Genomic DNA, 14,903 nt, shown 5'->3' on the forward strand with positions numbered 1-14,903 from the left:
CTCTGTGTAGCCCTGGCTGTCCTGGAACTCACTCTGTAGACCAGGCTGGCCTCGAACTCAGAAATCCACCTGCCTCTGCCTCTGCCTCTGCCTCCTGAGTGCTGGGATTAAAGGCGTGCGCCACCACACCCGGCTCATGCCCATAATTTCTGATCTCAGGTATAGATCGGGGTTCTAGGTTATCTTTGGCTATATAAGTGAGTTGGAGGCTTGCCTGGGCTTCATGAGAGTCTGTCTTGGAGAGAGAGAGTGGGAGAGTAGGAGAGAGGGAAAGGGGAAGGAAGCATGTCCTTTATAAGACCACGTGTGCCTGGACCTTGGCACTGGGCCAAGGATGACTTATTAATATTTTTGTGAGCGTCTGCTGTCCCATATGCCAAGTGCCATTTGCCAGGAAATGTTGTTATGGCTGCTGCCTACGCACTGTACGGAGAGAAACTGGGAAACACAGGGAGCTAAAGACAAGTCTCAAGTCCCAGTGCGGCGAGCTCTGTCTCACTTTTTTTTTTTTTTTTTTTTTTTTTTTTTTTTTTCTGGGCGCTTACACGCATTATCTTGGCTAGTTGGATCGTCCCCTTGACACGCTGGGAACATTAAATGTTGACTCTCGATACTTCAATATAGTTTTCCAAGGGCTGGAGATGTCTCTCGGTTTGTACAGTGCTCGCTGAGGCCCTGGGCTCCATCCCCAGCAACACATAAGCCATGTGTGGCAATGCATGCTTGTAGTCCACATAGAGAGTTCAAGGCCAGCCTGGGACACATAAGATTCTGTCTCAAGTATGTTTCTCAAGGCTACGTAGTATTCTAAATCAAGGATGACCGAGGATGTCTGTGGTTTCCTGGGACTTGGCGCTTTCTCCATGGTATGGTTATTACTAGCTTTTGTTAGTGGCCGGGCAAGCTTCTGTGGCTAGCTCTGTATACTCATCCTCGTTCCTTGGGTTTGTTCTGGTTGTGGTACAGATGTCACACAAGACAAGATAAGCCTGAGTTGCTAGTAATTGTGGTGTAACCCAGTTCTGCACTTTCAGTATGAGAGTGCTCAAGAAATGGCTGAAGACGCAGCTGAGGCAGGGGGATTGTAGCCATGGGCTTTTCAACCCATGCCCCATTTCTCAAAATAACGACTCAGATTTTTTATTATTATTTTTATTTTAATTAATAATTAATTAATTAAATATAATAATAAAATATAATAAAATATTTTTATTTTAATTATATGTAAGTATACTGTAGCTGTCTTCAGACACTTTAGAAGAGGGAGTCAGATCTTGTTACAGATGGTTGTGGTTGCTGGGATTTGAACTTGGGACCTTTAGAAGAGCAGTCAGTGCTCTTGACCACTGAGCCATCTCTCCAGCCTGACTTTGAGACTTTTTATTTATGAATAAACGCCTAAGCTGTAATTGTGGGCTAGTTCCCTGACTCGCTCCTAACTTAATTATCCTGTTTATTCTGCTCTGCAAGTGCCAGAATAAACCAGTATGTGGCTGGTTACCTCTCCTCAGTTTCATGCGTCTGTCTCCTCGGAGCTGGGGTAAATGTGTTCCTGGGCCTGACTCTATCCCAGAGTTCCTTTCTCCCTAAGGGAACTCCCACCTCCTATTTCCCACTTCAGCTGATAGGCCATCAGCTTTTTATTGACAGGTGAAGCATCCATACACAAGAGATTCTCTCTATAGAGGATTGCATGGACACAGTTCAGGGCACCCAGCACAGCAACCCACCACCAGGTGAAAGACATAGCAACTACAGATTTGGTGCAGAAAGACATTTTGAAAACAGTCCCAGGTCAGAAGCACTTCTGCTTCTTCCCAAGGGTTTGGGCTAGAAGGGTTGCAGGGATGCTGGGATGCAGCAGAGAGAGAGAGAGAGAGAGAGAGAGAGAGAGAGAGAGAGAGAGAGAGAGAGAGAGAGAGAGAGAGAGAGAGAGAGAGAGAGAGAGTCCATACATTTATTTCTTACTTTATTCTTATTTTCGGGTCCCCAGGGGAGTTCTGAAGTTGGCGGATTAAGTCTTTTAGTGAATCGTGGGGTTCATGAAGTACACAGAGCACCGGATTCCCGCCCCGGCTCCTAATAAATTTGGATATGGTGGCACACACCTGTAATCCCCGTTCTCAGGAAGTGGAGGGGGTGATTAGGAATTCGACCTTATCTCTTGTTACATAGTAAGTTTAAGGCTAGCCTGGGAGACAAGTGTGTCACCCTTAAGCATGAAGCTCTACACTCATCTAAGGAGACCCCTGAGTCATTCGTGTCCACATTAAGATAGAGAATATTCTCTGCCCACAACGCCCCTCACACTCAATCACAGTCCTGACTCCTAACACTGTAAGCTAGGGTTTCCGGAGTATGGGTTTTGCCCTGGTAGAACCGTGAATCCACGCCCTTTCATGCCTGGTCCCTTTGGTTCCGTGCTACATATGGTGCCTGGTTTCATTACCAAATACAATGGCATCCGTTGGCTGCATCAACCTTTTGTACTTCAGCTGTTCGGCTGTGGCTGGGCATATGGGTGGCTTACAGTTTGGGACACATCACACAGAGCAGTCACAAGCATCCTGGGGTCCATTCTCCTCTCTGTTAGGTGCTCACTGACCTTGGGACCCTGGTTAGCTCGCTTGCTGTCTTGCTGGTGATGTACACGGCTGTGTTTGTCTCCAGAAAGGTGGATATTGTCCTGAGTATTACTTAGCCTTTCCGATCATTCGTGACTGCATGTACGGCGTGGGGAGGCATCCCTGCCTGCCTGAGCTGTGTGGGACAGATGAACTAATGCTGGAGTGGTGCCCAGCCCAGATTGGCAGACTTCTGTGAGTCTTCCCTGGTGAGCAGCAGCTGCTATGGATGCTTGAGAACTCTGAGTGATGGATTTTTGAGTAGACCGAGGCTGGAGCCTGAGGTGGAGGGAGGGGAGACGCCATACTGGAAGGACCTTTAGGTCTCAGGTATCTGCCACTTCCTCCCACCTCCCACCCCCAAGACAGGGTTTCTCTGTGTAGCCCTGGCTGTCCTGAAACTCACTCTGTAGACCAGGCTGGTCTCGAACTCAGAAATCTGCCTGCCTCTGCCTCCCAAGTGCTGGGATTAAAGGCGTGCACCACCACTGCCCGGCTTCTGCCACTTCAAGAACAGCAGTCCTCAGACTGTGGGTTGAACCAACCTTTGCTAGGTATCACCCGAGACCACCGGAAAACACAAATATTTATATTGTGATTTATAATAGCGAAATTACAGTTACGATGTAGCAATGACAATAGATAATCTTGTGGTTGGGGAATCCCCACAACATGAGGAACTGTATTAAAGGGTCTCAGCGTTAGGAACGTTGAGGACCGATGCTCTAGAATAAGAGATGGGGGCAGGGAGAGGCAGGGCGGGGGATGAAGTGATTGCAGGTGTGTGTGGCAGGCCTCAAGTCCAGTCACTGGCCTGAGCTGGATGTGGTCCCTAGGAGGACTTGATGGCCCTGAGCATCAAGCATCTGGGGTACTTAGGTGATGTCCCACTTGTGTGTGTGTGTGTGTGCTCGGGTCTCAGGTATCTGCCACTTCCCCCCACCTCCCACCCCCAAGACAGGGTTTCTCTGTGTAGCACTAGCACTGGCTCGCTAGTGCTGTGGTCTTCAGCCTTTGAGAGACTGGTAAAGCTAGACCAGAGGGACCACCGACCTATGTGGGAGAGGATGATGGGGGTGGGGTGGGTGAGGTGGGCAAGCAAGCAGGTCTAAGTTCCTCTTTTATGGGTGGTAGAAGGACCTGGGGGAGTGGCTGGTCCCTCGCTCACCATCAGGAGCTATCACTTAGAATGGCTGCCATCTTGCTAAGGGTGGTCCTGGAGCTGTCCCCGCAGGCAGAAAGCGATGTCCCTCAGTCACAAGAAAGATGGTGGTGGGCTGGTGAGATGGCTCAGTGGGTAAGAGCACCCGACTGCTCTTCCAAAGGTCCAGAGTTCAAATCCCAGCAACCACATGGTGGCTCACAACCATCCTTAACGAGATCTGGCGCCCTCTTCTGGAGTGTCTGAAGACAGCTACAGTGTACTTACATATAATAAATAAATCTTTAAAAAAAAAAAAAAAAGAAAGATGGTGGTGGCCAAGTTGGGGGGGGGGTTGTCACAAGAACACTCACTGCAGGCTTCAAGTTCAATGTCAATGATATTCTCTCTCTCTCTCTCTCTCTCTCAATTCCTTCTTTCTTCCATTTCCCCTCCCGCTTCTTAGTCTCCTCGGACCAGATAGAGCAGCTGCACCGGAGGTTCAAGCAGCTAAGCGGGGACCAGCCCACCATTCGGTAAGATGCGCAGCCAGCTTTGGGCTTCGAGTTACTTTCTTCTGTCTGTTATCGCTTACCCTGGGTTCATGTGGCTCTGGGCTGGCTCCAAGGCGTGTCCCAGTTTCTAAAGCAAACCTGTTGTTTGAATTCTCCTGGGTTGCTGTAAGACAAGATGTGGAGGGAAGAAGGGCAATATCTGGTTCTACAGGAACAGGCACTCGCAGGGGAAGCCACCCAGGCCTGCTCAACCTCTTTATGTCATGTGTGATCTGGATTTGTCCTGAAGTTCCCCCAATGCTGAGCGCCTGCTGGAGCCTCCCTGATACTGGGAGTCTGAGGGTCTACTGATAGAGCTGTGTGTGGGACGCTGGCATTGCCCTGATGGGTCTATCTCTAGACTTTACTTCCTCTGGGTCATTCCAGCCTTGGACAAGATGAGGCTGTCAACAAAGAGGGGATCCACCTCCTGTTAGGGAAGTAGACAGTTTTCTTCTCTGGCGTCTCATGTTTGATTTTTTTTGGTACTTGAGTTAAACATGGCTGCATACATGCTAGGCAGGCACCTTACCTCAGTCTACAGCCTCAGCTCCTTTTTTCCCTTTGATGTACCACACTAAGTTGCCCAGGCTGGCCTTGGGCTCACTCTATAGCCCAGGCTGGCCTTGGGCTCACTTGTCATCACCCTCCCCACTGAGCAGCTTGAATGGCTTATGGGAGCAACCCAGACCCTACCTACAAAGTGGAAAGACTTCTGTTGCAAACTTTCTAGCCGATAGTGTTGTCCTCAAATACACACGGGGTGTCAAGGTGACATCATTGTAACACGGATATAAGCCTTGCACCGGCTGCAGGGAAGCTTCCTTCTTCATAGACAGGTTTTGTTCTGACCTTTGAGGGAACCACGCACGCACACATGCACGTTTCCTTGCCTCCCACACAAAGGCACACTGTCAGCTAGAGCATCAACCGGAAGGTACCCACGGTTTCATGGTTCCGTAGCCTCTAGCCTCAATCTGCCGCAGACACTATCAAAGATGGGATTGAGCTGTGCAGGGCAGCTGTCCTACTCTTTATGCCCAAAGGAAGAGCCTGGTCACCTCTGGAAGCTGCCTGGCTCTCTTGGGCGCAGGTGCCCCATACCGAGCCAGTCACTGTGGCCAGCAGCTAGAAACCAACTTGTTTGCTTTACCCAGCACTGTGAAGGCATAGGCTCTGGAGTCAGACCCAGTCTTTTCTGGCTCTGGTCAGATTCTATCTCTTCAGACTTGAGGTGCAAGCGGGAAAAACCTGAGAGACAAATTTCATGAAGCCCAAGCTGTTGGCTGCGTGGCTTTGGGCCAGTATCCACCCCACCCCCTTCCTTGGAGTCGGCCTTCTGAGTAAAGCAGGCTGTTTCTTTGGGCTTGGGTCTGAGCATGAAGCCACAGATGCGTACAGTTGGTCCCTAGGTACTTGTCAAACGGGCTGGGTTATTGTGCCCTGCTTGAGATAGGAAGCAGAGGCTGGTGATTGTGCTTGGAGTGTGGAGGAGTCCTGAGTCCCAAGGGGAAGGGGATGCCTGAGAGGTCCCTTCTCCACAGAGGTGAGTTTTGGATGAGAGGAAAGGGGGACGGTTAAATGGGAAGGTGTGGGTGGATGTTGAGGAGCCCCCACCCCATGCTGCCTCTTAGCAAGCATGGTTAACTATGGTTGGTGGTCTCACCCCACGCGTGTGCTTACACAGCTGGTGTCCAGGGCCTCTCCAAGAAGGCTATAGCATTGTCTTAGTTAGGGCTTTAATGCTGTGAACAGACTCCATGACCAAGGCAACTCTTATAACGATGACATTTAATTGGGGCTGGCTTATAGATTCAGAGGTTCAGTCCATTATCATCAAGGCGGGAGCATGGCAGCATCCAGGCAGGCATGGTGCAGGAGGAGCTGAGAGTTCTACATCTTCATCTGAAGGCTGCTAGCAGAAGACTGACTTCCAGGCAGCTAGGATGAGGGTCTTAAAGCCCACAGTGACACACCCACTCCCACAGGGCCACACCCACCCCAACAGGCCACACCTTCTAATAGTGTCACTCCTTGGGCCGAGCATGTACAAACCATCACAGCATCTAGGCCAACCCATGTGTATCATGAGCAGGGTGACTAAGTTGGGTTCCCTGGCGCTGTAGTGGGGACAGTAGCCTCAGGCTGTGTTGTCAGGGGAGAGAGGTGCTCACTCCCCAACTTCCCTAGAGGAAGTTGTGACTTGAAATGCTTCCTGTGTGTGCCTCACCAGGGCCTCAGCCCAAATGTTACAGCACACTGCCGCTGCAGGGCCACTTGGTGTCCCAAGGTGCGCCTTCCACCCTCCCAGATGCTCCTTGGTCATGGTGAATGGGGCCTGCCCTTCTGTTGACTTCCTCACCCCACCCCCACCCCCAGAGCTGCCTCGTGCTGTCTGTCTATCTCACTTGCTTCTGGTCCATCAGAAAGTGCTCAATTCTACCCAGAGTCTGGGGTTGCTGTCCTGTCCTCCTGTCCCTCTGTCCGCACCACTCAGCCATCACCCTCGTGTTCTCCAGACCTGTGTGCAGCCTGTCTGGGAAGACATTTGCCTTTCCCTAAAGAGTCCCAAAGAGAGCCTCAGTTTCCCTAGCATGGAAAACACCCAACACTGGGTGCTGGGCAGACTTGGCAGAGCTGTGCATGTGAAGAGGAAAACCCACCACCTCTCAGGATGGGGTAGCCCTCAGAAACCAGAGAGTCAGGAGATGTGACACAGGGCTGTTAAGTTCTGCTCTGAGGCCTGGCTAAGTGACCTTGGCAGCTGAGCTGAGCCTCAGAAGCTGCCGGAAACTAGCCCATAGCTCTGTGCTTGCAGAAGACACCAGCCCAGCCCTCGGTGGGTTTCTTGGTTTTGTGTGTCCTTTGTGAGCTGAATGCTTGGTCCCTCTTTGTGAGTCCCCAGCAGGGTTCAGGGTAAAGCTGGGCAGGAGTGGGTGCCCATTGAGCCCTAATTCTCTCCAAAGCCAAAAGGTACAACCTGGAGAAAGAGAGGGGGGCTCCCTGGTGCTTCTGCTAGCCAGTGTGTGACTGCAACTTACTGGCTAGACCTCTCTGGGCTCCATTCTTTTGTCTATGAAAGTGGGCCGGCCCATCACTGCCATCATTTGTGGGTGTGAGCCTCACAGCATGTGGCCTGGCATGGGGAGGACACTTCAGAACTTGGGGGAGATGGCTTAAACACCCCCCACCGCAGGCTTCAAGCTGCCCTGGAGGAGGCTGTAAGGTGGGTGTTCTTGGGGCTTTCCAGTGGCCCTTCTTGCTGGCCACTAGGGCGGCAGCACTGGGCTGATAGTAAGTGGGTCAGCTTGGTCCCAAGGGTAATAATGATCTGCTAACAGCCATGGCCCCAGGGGTAGAGCGGAGCTGCTCCCGTGGCTGTACCACCCAGAGCTGAGCCCTAGCACCAAAGTTCAGCAAGGATCTGGTGGGCACAAGACCCTGAGGTTGCTCTACTTGGCCTGGCCCAGCAGTGGCCTTGAGACTTGCCTTCTCTTTGTCAGAGTAGGGGGGCAGCAGAAGTCAGAGGTCTCTGGGTATCAGATGGCCAGACCTTCCTCTTGTGAGTGGCAGCTTCCAGACTGAGGGCAATGCCACTCTTAGTGGGTAGCCTCCTCCCCTCCCCTCCCCCTCCCTTTTTTGGGGCTTCCAGCAAGTGCCCTGAACTGAGCTACATCCCCAGCCTCTTTTCTACTTGTGAGACAAGGGCTTGCTAAACTATGTAGGCTGGCCTTGAACTTATAATCCTCCTGCCTCCGTTCCCTAAGTACCTGGGATAACAGGTGCTACCAGTCTTGGCTAGGGGGCAATTTCTTATTCCTTCTGCCTTTCTTGTCTCTAAAAAAACGAGCTAAGTGCCTGGCCAATGGGTGTTGTCATGGGGGCGGGTTCTTCCTCCTTGAGAGGGCTGCACTGTCAGCCATCACTAATGTCATTAGTCTGTTCACTGCTACACTGCCTTGGCGTCCCTGTTCCCATCCGTTCCAGTGTCCTGGGTATTCCCACAGTCCCTGTCTTTCAAGTGGGACATCTGAAGCTGGGGGCAGGGACACACGCGCGCGCGCACACACACACACACACAGGCACACACCATGTGCTGCAGTGGGCAGAGCCTGCACCAGCAGCCACAGACTCTACTTCACCTATCTCACAGGCCAGGAGACGGAGCCTCACGGAAGAAGGAAGGCGCCTGAGGCGAGGGGCTGGGTAGCATAGTAGACTGGAGGTCAAGGAGAGTAGAGAGGGAGGTGCCAGCCATGTGAGCATGGCTTTGCCCTGCCTGGGTTCCAGTGTGGTTTGCCACAGCTGGGTGAGCCTGGGCAGGTGACTGGCCCTCCATGTCACATTTACTTCAGGGATCACAGGAGCCCCATCAGACTTCCCTAGGTTGAGGTACCTACTGCAGGCCTCAGAGTTCACACAGCCACTGTGACTGTCATCTGAGCAGTGACTAGGAAAGGGGAGGGCCTCTGCTGATCTGATGGTGTCCTTGGTAACCTTGGCTCCGTCAGGTCAGTCTAGGGTTTTGGTTTCTCTTGCTTCTTCCTGTGGCTGTCATACCGACTAGCAACTGTGTGGAGGTGGGGCACAGTCCTGTGTGTCTGGTCCTGAGGCTCCCTGGGTCCCCTTAGTTATCAGTTGTAAGGGCTGTTGGCCAGTATCCTGTGGTGTGGAAACTCCCTCTATGGAAATGATGGCGCCATGCATCTTGTTTTAAGAAAACCAGAGGTGGGGGGGGGTAGTTTTTAGTAGTTTTGGGGAGAGATTACACCTGAGAATGAACCAAAGGTACACTGCCACTTTAAGCATCCCAGAAAGAAACACTCTCCTGTCACCCACCCGCATCACCCTGGAAACCAGACTCCATGTGTGTGCACTTCATCCAGAGCGTGATGTTCTTGATGCTCAGTGGCAGAGTGCATCCTTGTCTAGTTAGGGTCTCATCAGACACAGTCAGACACAGTCTGTGCAGGCCCAGAATGGCCTTGAACTCCTGCCTCAGCCTCCTCATCTCTAGGACCGCAGGCATACACCACTGCCATGGTGCTGTTGGATTTGATTTTGTTTATTTTATTATTATTTGCTTTGTTTTTTTGAGACAGGGTTTCTCTGTGTAGCCCTGGCTGTCCTGGAACTCATTTTGTAGACCAGGCTGGCCTTGAACTCAGAAATTCGCCTGCCTCTGCCTCCCGAGTGCTGGGATTAAAGGCGTGTGCCACCACGCCCGGCTGGATTCCTTTTTTAAAAAGTGTTACTGTGTGTTTGCATAACTTTGTGGAGTTGGTTCTCTCCTTCCACATTTATGTGGCTTTTGGGAATTGAACTCTGGTCTCCAGGCTTAAACAGCAAGTGTCTTCACCCTCTCAGCCATCTTAGCAGCAGCCCCCAACTCCATTCCTTCTGCATCTACCCTGTCCCAAAGCTAGCTAGCTAGTTTTCTCTTCTCTTCTCTTCTCTTCTCTTCTCTTCTCTTCTCTTCTCTTCTCTTCTCTTCTCTTCTCTTCTCTTCTCTTCTCTTCTCTTCATTCATTCTTTCTTTGTCATATGGTGGCACCTACCACACGGGGACACCTGTCCTAATTGTGTCCTAAACTGGGCCCTGGTGAATGCAGAAGGTGGCTTTGCCCAGTCACCAGCTCCCATCTGGCTAGCTGCCACCAGTCCAGCCATGAGGGAGGGGCAGGAAACAACCCAGGGGTATTAAGAACAGGAGAGATCCGGTCACCTGGCTCTGCTCCTGCCTGGAGCCTGAGGCCCCTCTCCTGTGAGGTAAAGCCAGGGCAGGATAAGGGACTGTTTGTGGATCCTCCCAAGTCAAACAGCCTCTGCTCCTGCTGCGTTTGGTCTAGTCCGGTGTCACATCCCTTCCCCTAATGTCCTCCTTTAAAAAAAAAATCAGCCAACCCCACCCCTCCTGAGCATTCATGCTTGTCTCCTGGAGTACTGGGCTATGCCCTAGGTTTCTCAGAAGGTCATTGCTATAAACAGGCACAGGCAGCCTGAATGGAGGCATTGCCCCTCCTGTGAGGACAGGCACCCGAGACTGTGTCTGCATCCCTGCTGAGGTCCATAGCTGCTGCAGGAATGAATGCCTTTGCTGAATTAAAGCTCACATACTTTACAACTCAGTCGTAAAAATGCACAGCAGTGTCAGTGTCTCTGCAGAGCAGGTATCCAGAATATTTGTCACCCAAGAGATGCTTGTCCCCTTACGTGTCTTCTGGCTCCCCCAACCCTGGGCTACCCCTCTCTTTCTCTCTGCCTCAGTGTCTCAGCCTGTTCTGGATACATCATTTAAATGGAAACATGTGACCTTTCTCTGCCAATGCCTATCCAACAGTGTCAATTTTCAGGTTCATCCTCCTGCAGTGTGTATCGTGTCCAGTTCTTTTCCTGGCTGCATAATATTCCCCTGGGTGGACAGTCCGAAGTTCAGCTATCAGTTTATCTGGTAGCAAGCATTGTTGGCCCTTCTGCAAATCTTAGGAGACTTGCTCCTGGGGAGACTGCCCATGTGTGCTTCGTGCGTCTCTTAGGCACATGCTGGGAGGTCCCAGGTCATAAGATACTCAGACAGTCCATCTGGCCTGTATCCTCCTGCTGGGAGCCCAGTGCAGCCACTGCAGGGCTCCTCCTCCCCCCACCCCTGACTCTGCAGATCTTGTCTCTGCAGCCTGAGTGTGATTGTACCACCCACCTCTCAAGTTCCTCCAAGTGTCAGGCTCCCTCAATCCTCCCACTGGTACCCAGTCTGTAGGCAGAGGCCTGAGGGGGAGGGGGAGGCTGTCAGGGATGAAGTGACACCTCACTGCCTGTGTCCGATGGCACTGAAGACTGTTCTCTTGTGACTTTCTCTCCGGTGTGTCCTGGAATACAGCAAGGAGAACTTCAACAATGTCCCTGACCTGGAGCTCAACCCTATCCGATCCAAAATCGTCCGTGCCTTCTTTGACAACAGGTGTGCTTCCTCTTGTGGGCAGGCCAAGGTGGCCTCTGTCTTCTGTCATCAAACGCAGGGAATGGGTGGGGGCAGACAGTCCTGGATGGCTTTTGGACGGCTCTCCTGGGTTCCATCCACTTTTCTGTGAGTCACCGCTGCCTGTGTGACAGACGACTCCCAACCGAGCAGAGATTTTGGGTTTTCTTCACATTTGCACACGTGTACGTGTCCGTGTGTATGTAGGTACACATGTATGTTTATGTGTTTGTGAATGCCAGAGGATAACCTTAGCTGGCCTATCTCAGGTGGTTGTCTTTGTTTTGAGACAGGCCCGCTCACTGGCCTAGAGCTTGCCAATTTAGCTAGGCTGGCTGGCTGAGGGAGCTCTGGGGAATCCTCCTGCCTCAACCCCCCCAGAACTGAGATTATAGGCACAGGACTCACCCACATTCCAGTCCTTATGCTTGCTGGACAAGCATGTCACCTGCTGAGCTAGCTCCTGGCCCCACTTTTACACTTTTTAAAGAAGATTTATTTATTGTTATATGTAAGTGCACTGTAGCTGTCTTCAGACACATCAGAAGAGGATGTCAGATCTCATTACGGATGGTTGTGAGCCACCATGTGGTTGTCGGGATTTGAACTCAGGACCTTCGGAAGAGCAGACAGTGCTCTTAACCGCTGAGTCATCTCTCCAGCCCCCAATTTTTTACATTTTTATCCTTGATTCTGGAATGGAACCCAGGGCCTCGGGTGTGCTAGGCAGGCATTCTCCGTCTTTGATCCGCCCCTAGCCCCAAACTCCGCACTGACTTCTTATGGCTTCTGTGGACCGGGAAGTTCAGTCTCTCCTCTCACCTGTGGCCAAGGCTAAGGACCGAGGTACCATTCCAGCCCCAGCTGGTGGGGCTCTAGAGCTCTGCTTGGATGATGAGGGCTGTGCCCTCTGAACTGATGGGTCTGTCCTGGATATTACTGGGAAGTAACTAAGCTAGGCTGGAGCCTAGTTGGAAGAGCAGGAACACTGTGGGGTGAGGGTGAAGGACTGTGGGAGACAGCTCAGACAGCTTCTTGGGCACATGAGGCCAGAGGGCCATGTTGTCATGAGATTGTGTGTGTGTGTCTGTCTGTCTGTCTGTCTGTGTATGTCTGTGTAGTACTGAGGTCTTCCTTCCCCCTGCTGCCCCCTAGGAACCTGCGAAAGGGACCCAGCGGTCTGGCCGATGAGATCAACTTTGAGGACTTCCTGACTATCATGTCCTACTTCCGGCCCATCGACACCACCCTGGGCGAGGAACAGGTGGAGCTGTCTCGAAAGGAGAAGCTGAAATGTACGTGCCGAGTCCCAGGTTTGCCAGATGTGGGGATCCCCAACAGCAGGAGGCTAGGCCATCTATCTGTAGGAGGGAGGGAGACAGCCAGGGGACATAGCCTGTGTCCTTACACCATCAGCCCCTCGATAGCAGTGTTAGGGTGGCCTCTCTGAAGTTGCACCTTGGTGGCAGCCTCAGAAAAAGCCCAGCAGCTTCTGGCCTTTTGGGACAGGAGGGGTGGGAAGGATGAAGATATGGGGTGTGAGGTGATGTAGTTTAAAGACCTGGGTTTCCCTTGACACCTTACACTCAGCCATGTGACCTTGAACTCAAGCACAGTGTACTGACTCTGAACATGGTGGCTGTGGGGCCGAGGACTCTTGCAGACAGAACCTTGCATCCAGGGCTGGTGAACCCCCTGAGTCAGGGTCCCACACCTGCTCCCCCATGATGTTCTGGGAGCACAGTCTCCAGCAGCCTTCTTCTGAGGCTCCATCTTAGGTTGTCAGCTCTAGGGAACAGTTAGTGGCCATCTTGGCTGGACGGCAGCACGGAGTCCAAGCAGTGGTCACAGTCGCGTCTCCTTTTACCCCTGTGGTCTTCTCCTGACCTTCCTGACGTCCCTCCCCACCCCCTCAGGATCTGAGTGCTTGGCTATGTTTAGCTCTGGGGTGTATGCTGATGAGAACAACCGTCCTGAGTGTCCCCTGGGCCTCCTGGGTCACTGTTTAGGACATACCCAAGCTCCCAGTGTTCGTTTGCTCTGAGGGCTCCAGTGAGAATCACGAAATCAGAGGATAACAACAGGTCTGAACCAGTTCAGGGCTGCTGTCTTAGCACTTAAGGTCCTTGACAGACCATCTGTGAAGTGGGCTGTGGCCGTCCTGATCTCACAGGGTCAGCTAGAACATCGTGACCAGGAAATACTTTGCATGGATCTGGGCACTTGGTTCCTGATAAATGCCAGAGCAGAGTGCTGGGGTGGTGTGGAGTGGCTGCTGGGAACTTCATCTTTGTGGGCAACCCTGAGAGAGGCAGCCAGGCCTTGCTAAGTCCCCTGCTGCCCTCAGGATCTACCCAGGTCTGGCCAGTAATTAGAATGTGGGCATTGTGACTCAAGGCCTGCTTTTTTTGGGGCAGGGGTGTTTCAAGACAGAGTTTCTCTGTGAAGCCCTGGCTGTCCTGGAACTCACTCTATAGACCAGGCTGGCCTTGAACTCAGAAATCCACCTGCCTCTGCCTCCTGAGTGCTGGGATTAAAGGCGTGTGCCACCACCTGAGAAGCTCATGAGCTATTCAGTCCTGTCACACGTGTCTGAAGTATCTTTAGCTTGGTACAGCTTCAGAGTGGGTGTCTCTGGGAGAAAGGGACCCAGGTCCCGCTCCTGGCTTGGCCTAACTGGTATCTACGTGCTCTCTTGCCTGCAGTTCTGTTTCATATGTATGATTCGGACAGTGACGGCCGCATCACCCTGGAAGAGTATAGAAATGTAAAGTATGCTCTCTTGGCCCTGCCTGGGGCTCCTGGCGTCTCCCCCTTCTCGGACTGTGGAGTCCCAAGGTCACCAAGTGTCTGCCCCACTGGCAGGTGGTGGAGGAGCTGCTCTCTGGAAACCCTCACATTGAGAAGGAGTCGGCTCGGTCCATTGCAGATGGGGCCATGATGGAGGCGGCCAGCGTGTGCGTGGGGCAGATGGTGAGAGCCCCTTGGGGTGGCTGGTGGGAAGGGTGGCCAGCAGGAGTTCACCAGCAGACACATCCCATTCTGCAGCTCCACATGATGCCTTTCCTGTGGCAGGAGTCTGTGCTGCTCGAAGGTCTCAGTGGCAGGAGCCAGGTGCCCCGCTCGATGCTCTAAAACAGAGCCTGGTGGGGTGCGGAGGTCAGAACAACGCAGTGCAGGTCTGGAGATCTATGCGATTCGGGAAGCAGAGATTAAGCCCTAAGGAGTGCCACTGTGGCCTTGCTTAACCCCTGTCCTTTACCCCCACTTTACTGTGTTCAAGGGCAGCACCAAACACAGTACCCCCACGTGCACTGCGTCCTCACTGAGTGAAGTGGAGGTGGTCTCAAACCTGGACACTGGGGGCCAGCACCTTTCGTTTGTGAAGACCACTGGTGCTGGGTGGGGTGGGAGGGCAGCCAAGGGACTGATGGGGAGGGGCTGCAGAATCTTGGCTTGGCAACATGTGTACACCATCTCTTGGCTTCAGCCTCGTTCTACTGCTGGGGGAAACTGAGGCCCGACTCTGAAGATTTCTCGGGGGCTTGTGGTCTTTCCTGGGTGGGGTCTCTCTTGCAGGGTGGGGTTGTAGCCCAGCAGCCCCCCTG

The 14,903-nt window shown here is 52.5% G+C and overlaps 1 protein-coding gene across 3 annotated transcripts in view; it reads left to right on the plus strand.

The window, feature by feature from the left end:
* Positions 1-14,903, plus strand: part of Tesc (tescalcin) — a 32,955-nt gene that overhangs the window by 13,550 nt on the left and 4,502 nt on the right. For 2 of the 3 annotated variants that reach the window (XM_021163487.2, XM_029477995.1), the window contains exons 2-6: positions 4,232-4,301; positions 11,197-11,277; positions 12,451-12,590; positions 14,001-14,062; positions 14,161-14,268. In XM_021163487.2, the coding sequence (XP_021019146.1) occupies positions 4,232-4,301; positions 11,197-11,277; positions 12,451-12,590; positions 14,001-14,062; positions 14,161-14,268 (461 nt within the window). The remainder of the gene's footprint in view (positions 1-4,231; positions 4,302-11,196; positions 11,278-12,450; positions 12,591-14,000; positions 14,063-14,160; positions 14,269-14,903) is intronic. The other variant, XM_021163488.2, reaches the window with a different exon arrangement.

The sequence above is a fragment of the Mus caroli genome, chromosome 5 (assembly GCF_900094665.2).
Source record: "Mus caroli chromosome 5, CAROLI_EIJ_v1.1, whole genome shotgun sequence".
Lineage (NCBI taxonomy): Eukaryota > Metazoa > Chordata > Mammalia > Rodentia > Muridae > Mus > Mus caroli.